This window comes from Aphelocoma coerulescens, chromosome 3 (genome assembly GCF_041296385.1).
Source record: "Aphelocoma coerulescens isolate FSJ_1873_10779 chromosome 3, UR_Acoe_1.0, whole genome shotgun sequence".
Taxonomy (NCBI): Eukaryota; Metazoa; Chordata; class Aves; order Passeriformes; family Corvidae; genus Aphelocoma; species Aphelocoma coerulescens.
In genome coordinates, this window is record NC_091016.1 from 81,047,308 (window position 1) to 81,073,450 (window position 26,143).

Consider the following 26,143-nt stretch of genomic DNA (forward strand, 5'->3'; position numbering starts at 1 on the left):
ACAGACCTGCTTCATCAAACAGAGCTCTCAGCAGACCAAGGAATGTTTTACTATGTTCAGAGGCCAGTACATGATTGAGGGCTTATTCTGTCATGCTTACTGATACAATTTCTCTTTTGATCTTCTATGGATCCAAAAACTTTGTTTAAAAAGTCTGTCTGTACACTGAATGTTGTTTTGTCCTTTGCAGAGGCCTAGCTCTGTAGGATTATGATTTTCTGTTGTGTGGCATGGCTTTACTGTCCACTGAATTCTACCTGCAGTTCCTATTGTAGTACAGTTACGTGATGATGAATAACTGACTGGTACAAAGGATATAGGCAAAAGCATCTGTATCTTTTCATCAATGTATTTTAATAGGAGGACTGGCAGGGGAGAGGATTAGGGTATAGCAGCAGTATACAGGAAACTGTCATGCTTTTCCTATATGTAATAAATCTGTCTCAGTGTATGCTTATGTGGATTAAACTGAAGTCTTCAGTGGTTCAGGTGTTAAGAGTAGCCTTAGACTATACAAATGCCACTTCTCAGTGACTCTCCTCAAAGACACATGTTCTCAGAGGGCTGCTGGTGAAACCTGTGTCTTGTCAAGATCCAGTTCTTCAACTCCTTTCTCTCCTCCTGTCTTTTTATGAAGAATGGACTGAATGTCCATGCTTCACCTTGTTTTTCAAGTACTGTTTGAAGTCATAACTTACAGACTTACTGTTCTTTTTGTTACTGAGAAGCAAGGCCAGAGTGCTTGACAGGGGGGCAGTGCCATGCTAGTGAGCTCTATGGGCCTGTCCTTCCTTGTGTTGCTACTGGCATGACCTGGGGAGAAATGGTGTCTGTCCCCATCACTTTTCAGCCATATTAGTGCCCAGTGAACTTCCTGTGTTTGTCACCAAGTTGTTTTGCCTAGCCTAAAGGAGAAACCTAAGCAGGAGGATCTGAGGCAATGCTAGAACATCCTTTCAGTCACAGCCACAACTAGGTCACCTGCAACCAGCCATAAAGAAGCATCCTCTTATGTCTGATATCTGTGTCATGGCAAAGGGTTACCTCCTCTCCCTGGAGAAACTACAGCACATACCCTGTGCAGTAATAATGTGTCTGATGTAAGGGCTGCTTGTAGTTGCCTCGTTACGGCCTCTGATCCTGGATTAGATGTTGGCGTATTTAACCACTTCAGTGAGACAGTGGTTTAGAAGTATTTCATCTGCAGTATTTGTCTTCTAAGGACTACATAAAAGTCACTTTTATAAGATGGATGCTCTTGTTTTTGTATACTAACAACTGTACCCCTGTAGAACATCAACCCTCTTACTTTTTTACTAGCTGTTCATTTGGGAGTGGATGAATGAGTTGCAAGGAAGCGATACAAATCCCTAATGTCACATTATTGTCCTTTTTCTTCATGGAATCCAAGTTCTGTTGCACTCATGGAGACTACAACTATTGTGCACATTTACCATTAAAAAAGTGTGGGTTTTCAACAGTCTGGCAATTCCTTTTTATGAAATCTTCCTCTTCAGTTTAATGGTTTCATTCTGTCAGATACCAGTATTGTTATGATGTTACTCTGCAGTTAAATTTTTTATTTACTGAAATGCCTGTGCTTGCGACTTGGGGTCTTTAAATGGTTTCACTGGTGTTTATCAGGGTTCACTGTAGGCTGGATTTGCTTTTACTGGGCATCAAAGCAGGTTTTCTCTGTAGAACTCACAGCAACTGGAATGACTTAGCAGGATTTTTCTTCAACATGAAATCTCCTGAGAAGAGCAAAACTTTGGATCTCAGCAAAAATCAAAATTTGGGCAATGTATTCACTCGGGATACTAAATTGACTGGATTATCTGGAAAGTTTGTATTACAGCAGTATGTAAAGTAGAATTTAATTGGCTTATCTATCACTTTGCATGAAAAGACAGGGAAGTTTTCCTTGAACCAAAATGGCAATTAAGAAATACAAACTTTATGAATGTACCAGGCTGAACTATACTCTGTTATTACATCTAATGGGTTTTAAATGACCTTAGTCATCTTATTGCTTCCTCAATTATTCTTTTCTTTTTTTTTAATTTACAGTAATTACAGCTCAGCTATGATCTACTTGCATTATTCTGCTCAGCTTTTAATACTATAAAATAAGCTGAAATGCTTTTATATTGATGCAAACATTGCATTATAGAGTTTCACAAACAGATTTATGAACAGTTTATTTCTTTATACTTAAAAGCAAAGACCCAACCTGTAGCTTTAGGAAAAGGGCAGACAGTACACTAAATGTTATTTTAAGATATAAGAGCTTTAGTTTCACATATCAATATGGATTCTGATTTTTCAGCAGAGCTAAAGTATGATACTTAAAATAGTAAGTTTGGATGATAGGTTGGGTTGTAGATATAACAAGTATATTGCATACCTTATCTAGCCTTGATGCTTTTTCTTTCTGCTAGCTTCTCAACCTATTGAAAAACAGGAAAACGTGAATAAAAAGCAGTGGAGTCTTAAAATCCCATTTCCAGGTTGAGTCAGTACTATCCACTCTGTACCACAGTCTGAAACGGAGGTAATTCATGTTTGAGAGAAGTCCTCTTCTTTTACTGAGTGTGATACTCTAGGAGTTTGATAGGGAAAATGCAATTTCAATCTTCACAAACGCAGATATTTTAGCTAACTGTAGTAGTCCTTTGGTGGTGACAAGCTTCTGCAGAACAGCACTTCAGGAATGTTGTTTCTGAGTTGAAAGGGAAATTCCTCATGTTGAAGTTTATTGTACTCATTCCAATAGCATCATTTCTCTTCTGGAGGAAGTTCTGGGCTTTTAAGGAGAATGGAAAACTTTCTATTCAAAGTAAAATTTTTTGCAGGAACTAAAATCCCTGATCATTTCTTTATAATTAAATAATAATTTTAGAAAAGCTGTTAAAAATAAAATTGAGCTTGAAAGCTTAGTGCAGTCTTTCAACTCAGCTGCAGCCCTTCGTTCGAGGTCTGTAGGAGGGGGCACTTGTGAACTCCCTTGATGAGAACCTGATGTGCTCGACGGCGTTGGCTTCTCAGCAGCCACTGTGGTAGAAGCATTTCTGTGGCAAACATCTGAGCTCTCCAGCAGCTCCTTAGGAAAGCTGGTGAAATACTAGCCAGAATTCTGAAAGTATGTTGCATGTATTTTGCTAAAAATTCCTCAAAACCAGTCATGTTAACATGTCTGTGAACTGGCATTTTTCCACTTGGTATGCATTTTGGCTTTTCCATAGCTGTATTACTTCTGGTTACCTCCATTGTTTGAGAAAGAGCCTACAGCAATTGTCAGGAAGGCCTTGCCCTCAGGTGTTGAAAGGTTTTGTTTGAGGAGAGGAAGAATTGACATTCTATGTCTGATCTTGCAGGAATTCTTCAATGGGTGAAACTGATAGATAACTTTGAGGCCGAGTATGAGTATGTCACCAATGAAGGAACAGTGTTCACTTTCAAGACAAACCGCCATTCTCCAAATTATCGGTTAATCAACATTGACTTCAGTGATCCAGAGGAATCCAAATGGAAAGTTCTCGTCCCTGAACATGAAAAAGATGTTCTAGGTAAGAGTTCATGTCAAGTTAAAGACCTTCTGTTCCACTTTTTTCCATATTAATTCAGTAATTAGTCCGTTGAATGATCTTTTACAGACCTTCTTGCTTTTTTCCTGTGTTTAAACTTTGTTTAGGATTTGCAATTAAGACTTGCTGAGATCCAAATGATTCAGAATATCTCTTTCTCTCTCTCTCCAACATCCTGTGTGGCCCTACTGAAGTTGCTTCATCTGTCCTTGTTTTAATTCTGTGTTCATAGGAAATGAGGGAAAGTATTTTCCTGTTTCATGTCAGTGTAATAAATATTTACTAGACAGCCAGGGATTACAACAAGAGGGACTTTGTAAGCAGAAACAAGGGAAAGAGCAAATCTGGCTGTACTGCAGCATGCTTTGAGCAGAATTAGTGAATCTGAGACAGGATTTTCTTTTGTTCCTGGAATAAGAGGAGTAAACAATACTTGAAAAAAAAAAGCCTCAGGAAGGTTGAAGAGCATGGAATTCTTAAAATATAAAAGCAAGCTCAAAACAGAAATCTTTGGTTTTGATATAATTAAAATAAAGGTGCATTTTTTAATCCCATCATTTTGCAGAAGGTTCTATGAAAGCTTAGAATTAGTTTCAGATAATACAGAAAAACATCCTCTGAGCTGTTTTTGACAGATGCTTAGTGTACATTTATGTAGTTTGCTCTCCATACAGTACAAGATACAGTTAGGATTTATCTCACTGGCATAATTAGTTACTAAAAAATATTCTGAATTTTTTATTAATAAACTTTTATGCAAATTCCTTCATGTGTGCTACTTTTCCAGTCAAGAGCTGCTTTGTAGAATGAGTAGAGCTCTCTTTGTGTATATGATGTGGTATGTGCATATACGGTAACTTATGTCTTTCCTCACTAAGACAAACCTATTTTACTGCTATTTCAAAGCCATCTTAAGGCTTTTGTCACTTAAAAACAAAAGTCTTAATTTCTGTCTGCAGTTCACAATGTGTCCTGTGTGATTTCTGCCACAACCTAGAGGTACCAGTGTGACATAAATGTTGATTCTGAACATATCCAGAATTGTAGTGATGTTGCAAATGACTGGGGTCTAGAATATTGAGACAATTTTAGTGAATGGAAATGTAGCAAATTAGACCTTGGTGAGACACAAATCTTTTTTTAAGATTGTGAGCTATTTGAATCAGGAACAACCTGCATCTTAAATGAAGTATGTTTCAAGTCCTAAGCAGAGAATTAATAATGGAGGTAAGTGAAAAATTGCTTTCAAGTCTTAATTTTGGTCATGTGCAAATTCACTGACAGTCTGTTAAGCTATGCTTAAATTATGAGGAGCAGCAGTTTATAGAGTGGGACCAAATTGAAGGATTGACTTGGACGTGGTGAGTGTCTAAACAGAATGGGACAGAAAGGTGTGACTGACATGAAATGTGGTTACCATGTGTGGATTTACCTGAAAAGTAGTCTAGGCAGCCAAAAGAGCTTTGACCAGTGGCTCTGTAGCTCTGACTATTTATTCCTTCCCAGTAAGATAAGTGCCAGATCTGCTCTTCACTACACTGTGGTATTTAGCTATACTCCACTTTGGTTTCATGCTAAAGGCAAAGTCATGATGAGTTCATGTTCATGCACAAACAAAAAAAACTCATGCATGCATGAAAACATTCATTTAATGACTTATACATCACAGCCTTGGCTTTACAGACTTAACAAGAACTGCGCTTAAAAAACGGAAAGCTCAGATGAACGGGTTTGCTGAGGACACTGGCCTTTAGACTGTAAACCCAACAGGCATTCAGCTCTTAAACACTTGAAAGCAAGCATAATCTGTTGTATAAAACCATCAGGGCGACTTTCAGGAATATGTTGTGTGTCATTAATCTTTTACTGTATTTGAATGTGAAGCCAGAATAGGCAGTCATGTGTCTACTTCTCTCTCTAGCTTTTTGGAATGGTATGTAAAGAAATTGGATTAAACTAACAAATGAAAGTCTCCATAAAAAGATGAGTTTTAAGTAGAACTTAATAAATCTATAGTAGATCTTACAGTAAAGTAAATTTAAATTGTTCAGTTGCTTCTTTGTGACAGACACTTGCAGATTAGTGTTGTATCCTTAGCACCAAGATAAGGGAGTTTTATCATGTTCAGGAAGTTGTACTCCTGAATAAATAAAAAGCCTCACTCCTTCACTTGATGTAGCCAGCAAGCAAGCCAGTCTCCATGTCAGGCTTTTTTAATCATTCCAAGCTTTGTTAAGGAAGATGTAATTATAGAAATTACTGTTAATAATTCATTCTTGAAAACCTTGCAGTCAAGTGAATTTGATTTGTGTGATAAAGAGATGACAATGTAATGAAGCTCCTTCTGCAAAAGCTAAGACATTAATGATTCAGAGAGTAAATGGGTATTGCTGCTTGTCCAATTTTACTTATGTGTGGGAGTGACTTTAACAAGATGTAGTTTAGCCATATTAGTATTTCTTTATAAGCATTATAGTTAGTGATACCCTATGTCACAAATGTGTTTTATTGGGATATGTGGATCCTGCTCTGAGTGACCTGCCTGGAAGCCATAGCCTGTTCATTTCTGTATCTTAACTTAGATTCAATTTCATAAAAGCTGTAGTTACAGAAATAGGTTTATTTACAAGTAATAAATTCAAGATTGATAATTTAGAATATCTGCCAGTGTCCATCACTGGCATAAAGAGATGTTCCACAAAGTGTCATTGTATTCTTAGACTCTACAGCTGATACAGTCTAACCAAGGAATAAACACACATGCCTACGTGGTGGTGTGAATGTCATTTGGTTTCCTCAACATCATATTCTTTAAGATAGAATTTTCTATTGGCTTTGACCCTTTCTTTTTCATAAACTGTTTATAAATGAGATAATTGGGAAATAAAGGGAAAAATCAAGCATATTCCTGCAGTAAGGCTGTACACACACTTCATTTTACAACTGTCAGCAGGGATTTCACACAGAGATGAGGTAAATTTAGATCTCTACTCTGTGAGCTGAGGGGAAGCAATAAATGACAGCTATTTTTAAATGAAATTGAAGAGGGTGCCTCAGAGCATATTGTAGTGTGATGAGACTCATTTCCTTCCCTTTGGAGTTTGTTTATAAAGTGTTAGTTTTAATTTTCGGGGAGTCTGAAATAAAACCACAGGAGAGATTCACATCTGACATTGAACTTGTGCTTTAAGTGACCACATAGCTGCAAGAAGCATGCTGAATTGAAGAGCAGCTATGAAACCATAAATGCAGACTGACCATAACAGACGCTGCAACCCTAGTTCTAAGGCACGGGATAAACCTGCTGGGTTTAGAAGGTTCAATTATTCCTTTTAAGAACTGTGAGAACCCCCACTGCACCCAAAGTGCTCAATACTGGTAGAGTGGGGTGAGTGGAGAGCAGCAGTTAGTATCCAGCCCTTTCCTTGTGACAATGAAAAGCAGAATAGATCTCCTGAGCAAGGAGGGCTGAGAAATAAGACATATTCCTGAATGTGTTGTAGATGTGGAGAGGGATCTTGAACAGTTCCTTGAATCTCAGTTGGCCATTTAACAAGCACAGGCAAAGCTAGCAGTGCTCCCTGTGCCTTGTACACACCTGCACACCTAAACTCAGTGCATGTAAAATGCTTCTGTTCCCTCAGCTACAATGTGTCACTCCCAAGTGAAAAATAGTATTTTTCTTCATACCTTTAACTTCATACCTGCTAACTAATTCATAAATGCTTGGGAGATGGGGAGGGGAGTTACTGCTGCTGAAATTTGTCTTTTGGCACTGTAGTGAATCCAGGAGGGAAAGTCTGAAAGGAGCACCAAATCCTTGATTTGTTGAAACTGGTTGAAGTTTTCCCATTAACTTTAACATGGCGGGCTGCCACTGAGGATGGGGTCTCAGTGAGAAGACATATGCTTTATATTGTGAGGGCTTGACAACATTTACTTACATGTAAATTATTCACGTTTTATTCTGTAAATTGCTCGTGCTTTACCTGCAAGTCTGCTCAAAAGTAGACTTGAGTGGTGGTTACAAGTCATTTTAGTTGAGATCAGCGTTGGTACCTGTTAATGTGCAGAGACAGTGAAGTTTATGGTCTCTGTCTGTGATGCCCAAAAAAACCACCATGACCTTCCAGGTCTGTCTTGCAGCTGCAGCTTTGGCAGTCCATTGAAATACATTAATTATTCTCACTCAACAATTCGTGCGTTGACTGGATGCATAAGCACAGTGTACAGCAGGTAACTCAGCAATTCTTGCTGAAGCTCTGTGCTGCCTGGCTCTTCTAGTCTGGTGTGTTCTCCATCAGCATTTCAGCCTGCATCTGTCAAAGCATGTTTGTACATTCGGACACTTAACATGCTGTAGCTACTGTTGCAGAAGGGAAAGGTCAAAACTGTTTTAAGTCATTAAGGTTAGTGGCGCAGATATTCAGTGTGAGGAGTCAACCCTTTTTTCTCCTGAAACTATTTTGAAAAGTTGTTCGTAGCAACGTTGCATGTGCCAAGTTAATGGCTTTGTGACTAATGACAGCTGTCAAAATAAAAATAAAAAAGGTTTTGGAAAGTAGCAGTATATGAATTTCTGAAAGGTTGAACTAAAAGTTCTAGACAGGGTTGAGCTCAGTTTTCTAGGCTTTGTTAAGAAGTGTATCTCCTCTAGCCCAAATTTAGCTATTGAAGAATTGTGTGTAACCTGTTGTAGTCATCCAAGTAGTCACTGTAATATTCAGAGAGAACTGGCCAGTACCAAGGATAATTCTTCACACCTGCTTTCATTACTTAGGACTGCTTCCAAGTGTGTTTATCTCTCTCTGATGCCTGAAGCAAGATGCTCAGGTTGGAGAAGGCAACCTCTTTGTGTTTATTGTATAGGAATATAAATCCTGTGCCTGATGGATATTGGAAGTAGGTAGGTCGATAAATTTAGGTGTAACCAGGAGAGAAACTGCTCTGTTTGTTGGTATTAACTGAAAATAAACTGACCTATACACTGGAGAGGTTTTGGATAGTTAGCTTTTTAAAAAACACCACTTGTGTGAGTGAAACTGCTCAGCAAGCAATTCACAATATCCCAGAACAGAGTATCCAAAATAAATGGTTCAATGGTTTATTTCTCCCCATTGTCTATAAAGGGTGCTTACAGCAATGATGTCAGGCTTAGACAGGAGATTTGAAAGCACAGAGTCGTAAAAGTTTCTATGAAATAGAGGCATGCAGGATGCATCCTGCACTGCACAAGCAAAACCAAAAGGTTGACTGGTAATGCAACACACCCAACAGTATCTATGGTTGTCAGTGCTGAGCATGGGAGTAGCAGAGACTCAGCCTAAAGCTTGCAGTCAAAAACTAGCTCTTGTTAATAATTCTGCATTGTTTTAGCTTGCTGTGTATATAAGCATTGGTTCTTAGTGTCTTCTTTTTCTTCTGGTCTTTCAAGTCTGCTTCAGTGTTTTCCTCTATTTTGATTTTTATATTTCTTTGTAGCTTCCATTACTGTAAGTTTTGGAGGCAGTTAGCAATGCATCAAAACCAGTTATAATACAGGTACTGTACACAGAAGCTATGTTCCTAAATCTCATGGAATGTTTTAAAAACATTTTGTATTGTCTTCTCATCTGTTATTTTCACCTTGCTGAGAGCATCTAATTTGTAAACTGAAGAGGTGATGGAGAGTTAATATTGCTGCTTCCTAGGCAAGTTCCTTAGTAGCAGGAATCCCCACATAAGACAGCAGCCTTACTCCTGGGCAATTGAACCTTTTTAATAGAAAGAGTAATATCTCTTCATAAATATATGAATAATAATAAGTCAAAGTAATAATGTACTTCAGCTCTTAATGAAAAAATCCATTAAACTGAACTGCTTAATCACATTATTAGTGAGGAAATAAAGCATCACCACAACGCAATTTTAAAATAAAAATTCCTTAATTTTTTTTGTTGAGGTAAAGCTATATGTTATATACATTTGAAGTTGATCTGAGAGTGTCTATAATCCATTTTGTGAAACTTTTTTCAAGAAATTTTGGAGTAAAACTGGACATTTTAATTATAGATGTTGCTGAGAATACCAGTGAAGTTCATGGAATCTTATACTCATTGCAGAGCCATTAATTCTGCATGCAAAAAAGGTGTGTTACTGCTGGGATGCTAACTTTTTAATTCATATTTTGTGTTAATAAACCACTTTAAAATGTTGGCAAATTTGTGCAGTGACAATGTCAAAAATATTTAAAATTACTACATGCTCTCCTTGTTTATACAGCCAAGAATGATTTTGTCTTTCAAAATACGTAATTGAATAGAACTATTAACTTACAAAGTTTATTATGTTCTCCAGACTCACTTAAGAAATTTTAGCCACCCTAGAGCTAAAATTACACATCAATTACTAATTTATAAACAGTGTTATGTTATGCTCTACTTTATTATTTCAGATCATGGCTGAAATTTCAGTTAGTGTCCTCTGGGGCTTTAGTTAGAAAATTCCCAAATTTAGACTAGAAGCTCATGAGGGAGTTAGAAAGTTTGAGGATAAAAAAAATATGAACCATATGAAAATGTGGTGGTGTTTGGGAAGAGGGGAGTAGTAAAGCTTTATTTAGGTGTTTATGAAACGTGACTTCATATGTCTAGAAAGACAAGTATTACATTTCACTGGTCCTTCCAAAACAAGCTAAAATTATTTGAAGGTCTTTGACCTCTAGGGGGTCATGACAGACCTGAAAGCATATAGTATGAAAGCATATGGTATGCTTTCAGAATAATGGGTTTTGATGGAAGGGGCACATGATACAACTCAGAACTTCTATTCTGGAACCTGAATATGCAAAGATGCATTTGTAAGACTGTCTTCTTTACAACTCTGTGAATTCAAATTATTTGGTTTTATAGGACTTTGAGGAAACTGGAAAGAGCTGTTAAAATGTGAATAACATAAAGTATCATAAAACTGAAATTCTGTCAATTTTTACATGCTTATGTTCTAATATTTTTTCCTCCAATGTTGTCACATTAAACTCTCCATCTGACAGTGCTGCTTTGGCATTACAGTGTGCCCCTGTCGGTCCTTCCTCAGTTTTCTTGCTCATTTGGTTGCATCTCCTCATTCTTTGCTTCCAGTAGATAAAAAAAAGCCATTGTCCAGTGTGGTACCGTGCACTTGATTTAGATGTCCAGTTTGACTTATCAGAGAAGAAGCTGTGCATATGTAGTTGGAAGAGGATAAGAATTACCTCCTCACCTAGTCTTACAAACAAATAAAAATGTTCCACATTACCTCCTTCAGGATACTTTAATTTTTCACCTTGCTTGTATTTTGTCTTGCTTGTATTCAATTTGTGAATTAAAGAGAAGTTAAAATACTTTTGTTGCAAATTAATTTCTTAAATGACACAAATACTGAGCAAGATTAAGCCGTTTCAACCCTTCTCCTCTCTGTAGGAGTAAACAAATAGACTTGTCACTAGAGATCTAAAGCCAATGGCACAGCAGACAATATGTTACATTATATATTGTGGGTGAACTGGAGCTCCAAAGAGTTTCTACACTTTACAGGCTATAGAGATGGAGATTGAAATGAGATAGTCGGTAGTACCACTGAGATTTTTAGAAATTGCCAGCCCAGATATTTTATATTAATTGGTTTTAATATTCTAAAGTCCAGTTGAAAAATTAGCATACCATGAAAAACAGATTCATATATTTCTAGTAATTATTCCAAGGAACAAACTCAGGATGGGAAAAGTTCTGTGGAGCAGAAGTTCTCATTCCTGCATAGCTGCACAGACAAGGTGGGACTAGGACTAGGACTGCCAGGAGAGGCATAAAGGCAATGAACCTCTGGAGGGTGATTTGTTTCTGTGTCCTTTTGCTGGATTGAGTTCACTGGGCTGCATACTGCTCCTATTACCTTCCAGTCTCAAGAATGCTGTTTAACAACATTAGCATCTTGAATAAGCACGTGGGGGGGTTTTTAATGGCATGATGAGAGTACTGCCCCAGAAGAGCCCTTTTCTTAGACCCAATAGGGCTTGCTTAGAAGAATAGTCTCCTGATTACTTAAGCAATAGAACCAAGACTAATAGTAACGTCTGGGTTCTACACTTCAATGTGCAATATGGGATCATGTCTTTTTTCCTTATGAGTTTAGTTCGTATAAATCATAATGAGTGCTTTGATTTTTGTGACTTTCCATAAGTATTGCTGGCAAAGATAAATGTTTTGCTTGGGTTATGCATTGAAATATGTGATATCTAAGAGCAGTTTTGATCTATAAATATCCCAAATGCATAAGCATATTGATTAAGCAATTCTTTATTCCTGTGTCTGCATAAATTAACTTTAAGCAGCATGGTTAATGCATTTCCAGAGAATGCCAGACTTTATCTTGGGTTCATTTACAAAGATTTAAGAGTTAAAGGCAGCGCGTGTCAGAAATTTTGCTGCATGCATTTAGGTATTCTAAAGAATTTTAGGATCAGAGTTTATCTGATTGTTTTCTTTCTTACATTTTTTAATTGTATTTTCTGTGGCTTTGTTTTTGTTTTCCATTCTGTGCAGAATGGGTTGCTTGTGTGAGGTCCAATCTCCTGGTTTTGTGCTACCTGCATGACGTGAAGAATGTCCTGCAGCTTCATGACCTAGCCACTGGTGCACATCTCAAGACTTTTCCCCTAGAGGTTGGCAGTATTGTGGGATATAGTGGCCAAAAGAAGGACACTGAAATATTCTACCAGTTTACTTCCTTTTTATCTCCAGGTAAGATTTTTTGTCTGAAGTTATTGTTTTTTTTCCCCGAGAACAGTGTCTTTCTCATTTTCTATAGTTTAGTAGTTATTTGATATGTCTAAGATGCAGATAAAACTGCTTCCACCCATGTTAGCAGTGGTTGTACACATCAAAATGTATCAGTCCTTGATCCATCAAGCCTAAATAATGTGCCTACTAGTATTTGAGACACCTGCATTAAGACTCAAGACTAACTTGTACTGGAGATAAAATTATAGCATTTTCACAGTTCTTGCTTCATACAGTGGGATAGAAGGTGAAAAACTCAGTAGAAGATAATTGTTAATGTGTTTAATGTGATTTTTTTCACAATTTTAAGGAACATTAATAAAAGTCACAGAAATTGTTCTCTGACAGATTTATGATTCATTTATGCATAGCCTTATATGAGCATCCTTACTATCTGTCCTTACAGTACTTGGTGTTGGATTGCTGTAGGAGTCTTCTTTGTACAGTCCTGCAAAGCTGGAGCTGTCCAAAGCATTACATAATACAGGTGTGGCAAAACAGTAAATATTCTAGGATTTTGCATAGGAAGGGAGTTTCTACACAATTGTCAATCTAATATATGACAAGAAAATGTATTTACTGTTCGCTCTTTTTTTCTTCTTCTTTCTTTATGGCCCAAACAATCAATACCTAATACAAGACAGGATACAAATATGGAGGAGCAGATAGGCTTCAGGATCTTTATCTTCTTCCAAGGATGTGTATTGTAAGGGGATAAAAAATGTTCTTATAGCATCTGATCTATGTTTTTGCTCTGTTTCAGTTAGAGCACAGCAACGTTACATTGCAAAATGGCTGTATAATAGTTTTGATGAGTTTTCTGGTTTTGCTAAAAAGGAGTATGTCAAATTATGAAAATTAGGTTTCAATCTTGGCAGATAAGAAGTGTGATGAATTTCCTATTATCTTACTCTTTACATAAACAGAACTATGTTATGTTATGTTTTCAGTTCCTCTTTTAAACAGCATTCAGATTGTTGTAGCCATTGCAGCTCGACAGTAGCTTGAGGACACTCTTGCATTTATCTATTAACTTCATCCAGCTTGATGGTTCATAGTTCACTTGCCCACATCATGGGCCAGAAGTTGCCAGTTTTACAAGCCTGCACCATTCATCTCAGCTGAGCCAGCAGAGTCTCTGCAGCTGATATAAAGTGTAGGGGAAGATGACAGATCTGTTTTAGCCTGTGGCTTTCCAGCTGGCCAGCAATGGCTTCTCTCACTGCCCGCTGGCTGCTTAGGCAGATTGTTTTTCTCCTTTTCATTCATTTGCTCAGCATCTACAAAAAATTCACTGTGTCATAGCTCTGCTAACTGGGACAGAGTGACCTGGAATCTGGAAGAAAAAGGGAAGGTAAGAAATGTAGGTAGACTGTGTGGGGATAAGGAAAGAATGAGGAAAGAAGTAATTTTTAGGTAGGTTTATGGATCCTTTTTAGTTTGTGTGAAACCTTCATTCACCTCATCCAGTGGAATAATCATACAAACGGTATGGGGCTGATCCTTGGTTAACCATATATTCCTACTTTACTATTGGAAATCAATATAATTTGCACTTGTATTAAGTTGGATTACTGGGTTTTTTTCTAATGAGAAATAAATTAACATACTTGTGTTTAATACCTACAACAAAAGTAATAGTAAACATATATATGAAATAATGAATAAAGTAGTTCTAAACCCATATATGTTGACATCATTAAATAATTTTTGTTATTCCCTGAAAAATATGATTATCCCTTCTGTCCACTCTAGTCAGATGCTTAGGTGACCACTCTGGCATTTTGCATTTATTTAGCACCCAGCAAAACAGTTAAGAAATATTACAATGCTTTTTGATATTAACTTCTGTGACACTAAAAATAGAACAGGAGATGCAGTAGCAGGGGTTGAATTGCATGTTACTATAACATTAGGTTGATTTGCTCTGGAAATGCAGTCTGTGCTTATCCTTCATCATGTGGTTTGCTAAGACATGGCAATTCTGCCTGCTCTGTGTGCAGCATTTGCCAATACATTACCCAGCCTAGGCAGCTGCCTGTGTGTCAAACAGCTGCTCTGCCTGTTACTGCCTGGAGCGCCTTACACTGCAGTTTTGCATCATTTTCTGGATCCTAATCTTTAAGGGAAATGTTGCCTTAATGCTTCTTTGCACCTGATTAGGCTTGCTAGTCATTTTGTGATAAATGAAAAAAAAATCCCAGCAGATTAGGGTAGTTCTTTTAGTCCCCTGTTAATGCCCCGTTATGGCAAAAGGCTTTATTGGTTGCTAGAAATGTTAGTTTACATCTGCATTTGTTTATCAATCTCTATCTTCCTGATTTTCTAGTCTATAAAAGTGACTTAAAGAGACAATTCTCTGGTATCAGATAAGTTTCCTCATTATTTCGTGTTTTAGTCAGTATGAACTTTTATAGTTATAACTTCTGTAATAATTACTTCTGTTTCCTGAATGTATCTGTAATACACAAAATACAGCAGTATTTCAGCCAAGTCCTGCCCACCTTGGTTAACTTTATTACATTGAGGATCCCGGTAAAGTGCTTACTGCCATACCTTTTAGTGTTCTTTTCCCTAATAGATGTTTTAAATTTTGCAGGGACCAGCTTGTTGTAAAGGAGAAAAACAAAGGATAATTAACACTCAAGTTAGTTTATGTATCACATGTATCCGTAGTACAGGCATGAATATTAGGATTTTTTAGTATGTTAACCAGTGTGCAAACACCACAGTCATGTTGTATGGCGCATACTCAAATGTTATTAGGGTTGAATGACAGGAAATATGTTTTATAGTTCAAATGCAAATTTATTATTGGCTAATTACACATCTGTGTAGTGTCTAGATAGTTGCAGTCCCTGTGATTCAGCCTCTGCTGAAACCTAGAAGTTTTATACTGTTTATAGATATAAGTTTTGTCATGTGCACAGCCCTTTGGAAATCATATATACAACTCAGGTGAAGTTGTCTTAAAACCTGCAGGATCAGGATGTAAAAAGAAATTACAGAAGACTGGATTTTGTTCAGTTCCATAGGTAACCTGTGCTAGTCTGCCACAATTTCAAGTGGATGTTTAGCTCTTACTGTTACCTGGAGTCCATTTGAATTTTAATTTCAAATATTTTATCACAAGGAGAAAAATGTTCACCTGAGTGAAATTCTTGATACATTTATTCTCAGTCTGGTGGATCTAAAGGGAGTGTTTTAAAATTGACTTTATATTTCTTTCTTCCAGCGTTATCATTCTCAATAAGTGCTTTCTAACTTCATGAAAACACTTTTTTTGCCCTATTTTGCCTAAGCCCCCTGGCTTTGTGTGAGTGGTGAGAATTACTCTTTCTGTACAGAAAGCCTTTGCACCCTCCCTAGATGAAGTGCATGTATGTAAGTGTTAAATTATGTAATAAATGAAAAAATGTGTCCAGAACTACTGTTTTTCACCCTGGTGAGTTACCTTTACGATTCATTACTCCATCACAGTGCCTAAACTGGCATCTTTTTAATGATAGCTATGTATTAAGCTGTCAAACTTGCACTGTATTCTGTATTTTAGGTATTATATATCACTGTGATCTGACCAAAGAGGAACTGGAGCCAAGAGTTTTCCGAGAAGTGACTGTTAAAGGATTTGATCCTTCGGTTTACCAGACAATTCAGGTAATAAACATGAACCCTGTTGTCTTGTTCTAATCACCTATGGCAGAGCTCAAGACAATTGGACTTGGCTCTTGGTGAGGAGACTTGCTTTAGAACCATGCTTTGGTTTTGAACTGAAATACTATTGTAGGTTCAGACAAGTAACTCAGTGTAGTAGCGTGAAGACTCCTTTGGAGGTGCCTATTACACATAGTGAAAGTGTATAAGAACTAGCTAAATTTAAGGTTCATAGCATTAAGAGAAATTACTTCAATGGAAAACAGTGTAAGCTACAGATGATATGGAACAGGTTCAGGAAAATACAGCGTTCTTCACAGACAACTGCTTTGACCTCATAACAAGTATTGTGCGTACAAAGATTATACAAAATATACATTTTAAGTAGTAAGTGATCTTTCCACTAAACACAGCTTTGGTAAGACCCTGATAAAATACTATGCCCTGGTCATGACTTTTAAGACAGGTATGGAACTTCTAGAGAGAGTTCATGGAAATTTGTTGAAAGCATAGAATCATTTAGGTTGGAAAGACCTTTTAAGATCAAATCCAACCATAAACCTAATATTGCCAAGTCTATCACTAAATGTGTCCCTAAGTGCCATATCTACTTGTCTTTTAAAAGCCTCCAGGGATGGTGACTCAACCAAAATCATAGGGATCTAGAAAAACTAGAAAACTAGAAAACATTTTATTGGGATTCTTAGCATATTTAAAACTTGCAATTTATAGAATAAATACTGGAGGATGGATTCATTATTTTATGTGTAGGATTTTTTCATCTTCTGGTGTAAGAGTAAGAATGGAATAGAGGCTTTTTCTTTCTATAGGCAAAGGCATAACAATGTCTAGTGCCAAAATTGGAATTTTTATAAGCTTGGCCTCGAAAAAGGTGAAATTATGTAGAAGATAAGCAACAGTGTGACAGCATGGCTTGGAGTCTTTGAAAAGAAATTAGATACTTCTCTTAATATCTTATTTTTAGTTTTGCCTCTGACATATGCATAAGGCAGATTCTCTGAAAACATAAAGACAGTAGTATGTGTGCATGAGGTGGTTGTAAATAGCCCCAACTGTTTGTCTCTGCATCTCCAGACAGAAATAAGAGTGTGGTAGAGGACAATTTGCTGTAAGTGTTCTCACAGAGAATATGTTTGTGCTGCTTCACTCAAATTCATTAAGGGACTTCCGCAGGATAACTTCAGGGCAGAGTGAGCTGGATGAGAGAAAGGAAACGTTCTCTTTAGGAAAGAACTTGGTACAATTACAATGCTGCCATCTAACCCAGAAGGATAATAATGAAACACAAATAGCCATGTAATTTAAAAGGGTATAGAAGAGGTTGCTATAAATTAGAAATAATGTCTTTTTTTAGTAAATCAAATTTTACAAAATAAATGTCTGGAAAAATAAGATCTCATTTTACACTTAAATCAATTACATTAAATCAAGGAAAAGTAGAACAGCAATACAGATAATTTCAGGAGGAGTAAAGGAGGAAGCATGCTGTTGCTATGCCCTTGGAAACATTCACTGTCTAAAGCACTGGCAGAGATTCACTGCTAGGCTATAATGTGGTGGAAGTCAGTATCACTGTTCCTGTTTTTTTTCTTTCTCAGCTCCTGCTCAGTTCCAGCTCTAGGGAAATCTGACCTGTGTAGTTATACTGGGATCGGTGCTTATAAAGATCACTCTTGGCTCACCGGTCATCCAGTTTTGCCTTCTACCAACAAATGATGTCAGTACAGCAACGTCTTGGAAATTAGTTTTTGGTATCTTTTATTCAGATCCATGGAGAAATCTCAGCTGAGCTGTGAAAAAGGCTGTTTGTCAGGGCCAGGGCTGGGACTGCCTGCTCAAGTTTGTAGTAACTGAGCCTGTCAGTGCTGCACAGGTCAGATGGACTCCAGTCTTCATTTCCATTTGTGTGGTCTCGCTTAGAGCCTTGGTGGTGCTTCTGCTTGGAGGAGGGAAAGGGGATGGAAGGGTATCAAAGCAGGGTATAAACGGCTATCAACCTAGATGAATGCATAGCCATTTCAAAACTCAGGCAACATTGCAGGGATTTGTGAAAAAAAATCAAGAACAAGAATGCAAGAAATATACTGAAAGTAGGCAAAACCTGATTACTGTAGAAGAATGAACAATGCTGCAGAATCTATTTAATAATTTTAATTTCCATGAGAATTACTAAGTGGTAAAGGATAATGTTGCTGACTCTGTCCTAATACATGTCCTTAATGAAAGGCGGGTCTCCTGCCAAGGTTCTTTCTTGATTCTCATATACCTGAAGAAATACCTACTAATACTAGCAATCCTCCCAGTTTCGCTGTGTAGCATATATGAAACTGTAGTGAGTTATTCTTTAACAGTCTTTCAATATAACTGGGTCAAGATTTGATCTGAAATGTAAGGTGTCGTGTATATGAAACCTGAATTAATGGCAATTGGAAAATTGCCACAGTGCCTGTTTTTTTGGTCTTTCAAATCCAATCTACAGTATTAGAAGTTGTAAAGTGCAAGGGTGGACCAGTGATAAATTTACTACACTAGGAAAAGTTGTGGTAGAGCTGCTGCATTTTTTGTACCTAGGGTTAAGATCTTGCACTCTGACAGCCCAAACTAAGAACAAATTAGCCAACTTGCACTGAAGGGAGAGCTGTTTCAACATACCTGACTTTTGCTCCAGGGTAAGAGCATGTTTGTAAGTTACCGGCTCCATGGGACACCCTGCAAGTACATAGTCTGATTTATTGTGCTGTAGCTTGTGCTTATGCCCTTACCTTGAAAGACTGTGACCTTCATGGAAAAGTCAAACTGTTTAAGATGCTTGCCACACATCAAAAATTTATCCTATCTACTTTTGTTAAATGATACATTAGGTTGCATTAATTACTCTGCCAAGCACTTCTTGAAATTTGGTTTTGCTTCCCTGCGTACTTCCATCTATCACAATGGCAGACTTTTTCAGGAAATGGCCTGTGGTGGGCTTTACAGAAGGAAAAAGCACTTTTTCAGGAACTTAAAAACAGCACTTGCCCTAAGATGTTTACTGTGTTAATAACTCAACTGTTGCTTTAAACAAAAAGCCTTTATTTTATCTTTGTAAAGTTGCCAACTACGTTCTTATATGCCTCCCTATGTTAGCACCTCACAGTGACACTTTATCATGGATAAACAGTCTTCTGGTGTGGCTCACAGCTCACCTACTTTTAGGCTGATGTGTAGGCTTTTAAGTGTTAAAATTGCAACAATAAAAATATTGCTTGGCTCCTTTCACCATTCTTTGAATACCCTCCAGTACTTAAAATACTTTGAGAAGAACCAAAAGTAGATGCAGCTATTGAGAGATGCATTTTGGATTAGCTCTTGCAGAAGGTGAAATTCATTGAACAACTTGGTTTTACAACTTAGTTTGATTAAAAAAGCAGCTGCTGTTTAGATATTGCTGCACAGATGCAAGAAGCCCAAGTCTTGAAAAGGATATTTCTCTTCAAGCTGGAATGAATTTCCTCCTTTCTTTTGCAGAAATTACTTTTGCAGGTGAAGTAATTTTCATGAGAATTTTTTTCTTTTGTTGCTCAGTCTTTCACTCCCATTACGAAGCCCTTGCAGTACTGATTTCAAGTTATGAGGCACTGATAGGGAAAATTTATCTACAGTCATTGTCATTCCAAGTGGAACTTTACACCATACAGTTTGGCACAGTGATTAATCTCTGCTTCAGGGAAATGAAACACTCAGAGAAGATGAGTCAGTCTTGAGGTTGATTGGCAGAGAAACTTGTGTACAGCACCTGCCCATGCTATTCCTGGATCTTGCTGTTGCTGGTGGTATCCATTCCATGAGCATTAGATTCCCTCATTAATATGAAAATAACAGAGGAAAGCAGTGTCCTCTGAAAACTGTAGTAAGCTCAACCTGCAAAGCAGTGCAAGAGCTGATACTATAATTAGGTCTGGTTTTTTCAGTGTAGTTGTAAAGTGGTCTTAATGTTGTTTCTTCCCCTTATCTAAATATATATCATAAAATCAAAGAATGGTTTGAGCTGGGAGGGATTTCAAAGATCATCTAGTTCCAACCCCACTGCCATGCACGGAGACATCTTCCACTAGATCAGGTTGCTCAAAGTCCCATCCATCCTGGCCATGAACCCTTCAAGGGATCATGCATCCACAGCTTCTCTGGGCACCCTGTTCCTGTGCCCCACCATCCTCATGGTAAAGACTTTATTTCTAATATCTCATCTAGACCTTCCCTCTTGCAGTTTAAACTCATTTCCCCTTGTTCTATTGCAATATGCCCTTGTAAAAACTCCTTCTCCAGCTCTCTTACAGGCCCCTGTTAGGGACCAGAAGGCCACAATTAGGCTACCCCAGAGCCTTCTCCAGGCTGAACAACCTCAACTCTCTCAGCTGTCTTCATAGGAGAGGTGCTCCAGCCCTCTGATCATCTTCGTGTGCCCCTTCTGGACCTGCTCTGACAGGTTGGTGTCCTGCATATGTTGGGCACCCCAGAGCCAGATACAGTGCTCCAGGTAGGGCCTCACCAGAGTGGTGACTTGCTGGCCATGCTTCCTTGGATGCAGCCTTGGACACAGTTGGCTTTCTGAGCTGTGAGTGCACATTGCTGGGACACATTGAGTGTCTGGTCAACCAACACCTCCAAGTATTTCTCCTCAGGACTGCTCTCAGTCCGTTTCCACCCAGCCTATATTTGTGGTTGGGATTGTCCCGATCCAAGTGCAGGAGTTTGCACTTGGCCTTGTTGAACTTCATGAGGTTCACACAGTCTCACCTCTCAAACCTGCCAAGGTCCCTCTGGATGACATCCCTTCCCCCCAGCATATCCACTGCACTGCACAACTTGGTGTCAGCAAACTTGCTGAGGATACTCTCAATCCCACTGTCCATGCTGCTGACAAAGATGTTGTGCAGCGCCGGCCCAAATGCCACCCCCATTGACCAAAACTCTGAGTGCAACTTTCTATATGAATACATCAATTGTAAGTTGGAGAAAAGTTCAGTAGCTTTGAATCTATCTGCTGAGACAAAGCACTTTTACACCAGAGAGCTAAAGGCATATACTTTACACTGATTCTAGGCAGAGACAAATAATTCTCCCCATTTCTACAGAGGAATAAGTCATTTTGGCATCGTGTTCATCCCTTTCCTAAGAATCCATCACAACCAAAAAGGGGTTGATTTTTGAAGAGCTGGACTTTCTTTCTTCTCACAGTATTTGGGGTTTGAATCCTGCTGTGATCTCATGAGATGGGAGGATAGAATTAATGCTTGGGGAAAACAAGTTGCCTGTTGCTGTTTGTTTCTATTTTATTCTTTTTATTTCCTTGAGGTTTTGTATTGCAGTAAGGAAGAAAATGAGTTCAAGAAGTGTTTGGACAATACTTTCAGGCACATAGTGTGACTCTTGGGATGGTCCTGTGCAGGGCTAGGGGTTAGACTCAATGATTCTTGTGGGTCCCTTCCAACTCAGCATATTCTGTGAAATACTGGGGGGAGAAGGAATGTGACAAACACCACAGTTTTAGTGCTTGCCACATTATGGCAGACACCTGCTCTCTTGCAGGGGGGAAGTAAACTTTGAGCCACTTCTTTCAGAGCTCCCAGGAAGGAGGTTGTGGGCTTTGGCTCTGATCTCACCTAGTGTTTTGGCACCAAGGCACCAGTCTCACTCTGGAGGACATCAATAAAATTACAGTGACAACTGTGACAGCATTGGCAGTTTGCCTGTGTGAATGTAGCATCTTATGCCCGTGGCATGTGGTTGTTACAAACTCCACATTTGTCTGCCATTACCTCTTCTAATTGGAGGTCAACGAAGAAACACTAACTGAAAATGTAATGCTCTAGTTTAAAGGCCCTTGCAGTTCTTGAAAGCCAAGAGACTGTATATTAAATATATTACCTATTTGCAGCCACATTACACTCCTTTTTAAAGGAGGAAATTGTCAAAATCAAGGACTTTACATCTAGGTAGAGTATCAAGAGATGGATTTCCTATGATGACCTTAAATGCTCTTGAACTTTGAAAACCATATGCCAGAGTAGCAAAGTAGCAGTTGGCTCTACATCTATTATATTTAAGTAGCCCCATCCAATGCAGTTCAGAGATTCCTTAGGTATCTGGAGTAGGAACCAGATCTCTCTATTCTAAATAAGAGGATGAAGCAATAGACTTTGCATTGCTTTCTTCATCAATCCAGTTCAAGTCCTGTTTTAAGGTCTAAATGTCTGGATTTGCTCTATCCCCTCATATACCACAGGGGACTGATGCACAGTTTATGTTGGGAGCTTTTGTTCAGCAGAATGCAGAACGATGGAAATGTGGTTTAGGATGGAGGGGAGTGCAGAACTGCTCTTAGAAAGAATTAGCACACTACCAGACCACACAATGTGGGGAATAATACTAAAATATTAAAATAATACTCTCTGTGTTCATTTGGATTGTCATATAGGCTTTGTGATTCACTAGTTCCAAGCTTTTAATAGTAAATTGTTTATTTTTTCTGCTGAGTATGCAGGGAGTTGGAGAGCTTTTTAAAATGGAAATGTCTGTAGAACCTCTAGACTTTATAAAAATGTTCATTTGTTTTAAGCCTACAAGAGAAGTGATTGCTTAGTAGTCTAACTAAAGCTCATTATGAAATATTATTCTTATGCCTTACTCAGTAGAACTTTTGTTTGAACTTGCAGTGGTTTGTTTTCCACTTTTCTAGTGAAGGGAGATGTTAGTTGGCTTACTTAATCCCAAGATGCATTCCACACTCCATTTCTTTCTCAGGATTCCTTAAAACACAAGGCAAAATAGCATGGACTAAAACAGACCCGTAACCATTAAACATAATGTAGTGAATTCCTTTTTACACGCAGGAGTTTTAAACAAGAGCTTAAGCAATTGTAGTGGAGCTTAAAGGATTGCCTCACATGTCTTAAATGATTGCATTGTTGATTGTAAATAAAAAATAGTTTTGATTTTTACAGTAAATGGGAAAATACCTTTTGCCATCAAAAATATTTAAAAAGTCATTCAGTCAGACACCTTAAATGAACACGTGTTGAAGTCTTCAGGAACCTCAGTAGGTAGGTTCTTTGCTTATAAAGAGATATTAAAATCACAATATTGTAGTGAAAATACTTGGGGTTTGTCTTCTTTCTAAACAAGTCACTGAAGAATTTCTTCCCTTCTATTTTTCCTCCAACTTTCATATTCACTCCTCTGATTGAGCTCACCTCCAGTAATTAAGCATAAACACATTGCTATTTTGATTAACTCTCTTACTCACAAGATAAGTAAGAATTCTATTTAATGTTCTTCAGTGGGAATCTACCTCCAACTTTTCTTCTCCCATTTGTACAGGCTTATCCGTGTTATTTCTCAAAGGTAGTGAATATTATTAACTTCATTCTACAGGAACAGAAGCATTCAGAATGAAATTTGTCTGTGGCTCTACATTGATGAGGTGTTGCTCTGGGGATACGGTTTTCTGTTCTAATGGCAGTGGCTTGCTGATCCTCAGAGTTGAGTTTTCAGATGTGGATTGAAAACTTAATCAAGACAGTTATTAAAATCTTACACAAATAGCAGTTCAGAGAACTTCAGCATCAATAAAAAGCCCCCTTCTCAATACGTCTAATAGTAATAAAGGCTGACAACATGGAGTCTTTTGATCATTATGGTGTTTTTGTGTCTTGTACAGTGCAGATTGAATGGCCAATACCATCCATGGTGGAAGGTCAAACACAGAATGCTTCCACAAAAAAAATGCTCTGAAGCCTCTTTATAGCTGTTTAATTCTTGCTTAAACCAAGTAGTCATAAAAATGGGAAATTTCAACATAGTCCTCTACTGAAAAAAAAAAAAGTGATAGCTACCCCTTTTCTTTTGTCACTAAAAGGATAAATGTCAAACTTTGGCATGCCAGCATTGTTCAGAATGAGAGTGCTCCTCTGCAGAGTGGGAATATTTCTATTCATCTGCCCACCCATCACTTTGCCTCATGGAGCCTGGCCGGGGAGGTGGGGTTTAATTGTGATGATAATGCTGCATTGAGGACAGATTGCTCTGGGACCACAGTCATGAGTTTTATTCACACAGCTGGCAAAAGATCATTAGATGATTGCAGTTAGTCATCATTGGTGTGGGCCAGCATTCGAGCCACTGACCCAGCAGGGAGAGACACATTGACTTCCTTTACTGGGCCACCAGGATAACCAGACTTTCCTGGTTGTATTTTTCAGTACTGTGCTAGCAGTGTCATGTAAGTCCATTTAATAGTCATTAAGTTTCTGAGGAAGAGGATTTACTTTTAGTAAGAGTTATATACACAGGTATATATCTGTCTGTGCCACAGGACAGTGTTTAAATTCAAACAGATTTCCAGAACAGTAGCAATTATAGTCATTTATTTGATAGTGAAGCTCATATTACTTGAAGTGTTGGGCGCTCTGTTAATAGGTGTTTGCACATCTGTAGTATACATATGGGCAAGTTTTAAAAATGTTTTCTTTGGTTTTAACATGTAAATATTTAATATTTAAATTTTTAAACCATTTTCTCAAGTTTAACTATTACAGATCCGTAATGCAAGTGGTGGATTTTTCAATATGTCTCTGTTCACCAGCTATTCCTGTAGATTTTGTATTTATGTAAACTCCCTGGATGGCCTTCACATTTCTCAGTCATAGTTTTATGAAAGGCAAAAGGGAGTGAGAAGGGAGGCGCTAGTTCTGCTTTAGAGTCTGTCTTTTCCACTTCTGCTTTTGAAGCTTCTCTTCTTAAAATCATATAAAATCTGTATAAGAACAATCTCAGAAGCTCATCTAACCCACTGGAGACGCAGGAGGTAGGATACTGGCTTTTCCTGCAGGAAGAGAGGAACCAGCTCCTACTGCCCAACAGGTGGCTGCAGCTGTGAACAGAAAAATCTGCCATAATAAACAAGGAGCAAAAAGACTGGGAAGAGAAGAAACTACAATTCCTGAATGTCAACATGGTAGTGATGTGGGCATGTACCCATGTCCCAAAACTGGCCATTGTGGCTAGAGCACACTGATCTGTCCTGGGCACTGTGGCAGGTCACTTCTGCCTGTACTATTCCTGCCTGGTTTCTGTCTGCCTTGTGTTTAAAAGCCTTCACTCCCTAGGCAATCTGTCCCAGGTTCTCACCGAGTTTACTGTTAAAAAGCTTTTGCAGTGAATAGGGGATACACCACCTAAAGGCCTCACCTGAACTCCCTTCTTGAGTTTGAAATGTGTTGCTTTGTGTCCCTCACTGATGTGGAAGACAGTTAGTTCTCTTCTAGTTGCAGCCAACTTCTGCATGTTTAGAGACTGTCCCTGTGTCTCCCTCAGTTTTGTTTTCCTTTAGACTAAAAACAGTCAAACAAACAAACAAAAAAATCTGCGCTCTGTTCAGTTTTTTCTAGTGGATTGTATTTCCTGGGCCTCCTATCACTCTGCTTTTTCTTCCTGGAATCTGTTTAGATGCTCAGCATGTGGTGTGTCACGGTTTCAACTGAACACAGCACTCCAGCTGAGGCTTTGCAAATGTGAATGCAGCAGGAGGGGTTACTTCATAACATCTTGTGGGTGAGACTTTGGTTTATGTCCTCATGTAGGGTTTGCCTTTTCCCTAACAATTCATTGTTCAAGTTCGGTTTGGCATGTCTACAACTCTAAGATACTTTTCTAAACTACTTTTTAGTGAGTTGTTCACTATTCTTTATGTGATTGCATCTGTCAGGTTGTAGTAGGTTGTATTTCTGGCCTTGCTGGATTGCATTTTACTATTTCAGCTAGTTTTGCCTTCTGTTTGTTACTCCTTCCAAACAGCACTCCCTTGTCACCTCTTTTCTGCAGTGTCTCAGTGTTTCCTGTTAGCAATTAAGCTTCACCACAGCTCCATACTCCCATTTAAATACTTCACAGTGGATACATTTCTCATTCTGAATAGTGTCCCTGTAGGCAACCAGGGAACTGGAGTGTTTTCAGAATAGACGTGGCTCTGGCAGAGCTGGGAGGTTTGTGTTTCAGAGTTGCAGCCTCCAGGCACACACAAGTTCATAACTAGTTTATGCAGTTATT

The 26,143-nt window shown here is 38.2% G+C and overlaps 1 protein-coding gene across 1 annotated transcript in view; it reads left to right on the forward strand.

Annotated features, from left to right (window-relative positions):
- Positions 1-26,143, forward strand: part of PREP (prolyl endopeptidase) — a 92,217-nt gene that overhangs the window by 40,072 nt on the left and 26,002 nt on the right. Inside the window, exons 8-10 of the mRNA XM_069011057.1 lie at positions 3,378-3,569; positions 12,146-12,343; positions 15,936-16,039. Of these exons, the coding sequence (XP_068867158.1) occupies positions 3,378-3,569; positions 12,146-12,343; positions 15,936-16,039 (494 nt within the window). The remainder of the gene's footprint in view (positions 1-3,377; positions 3,570-12,145; positions 12,344-15,935; positions 16,040-26,143) is intronic.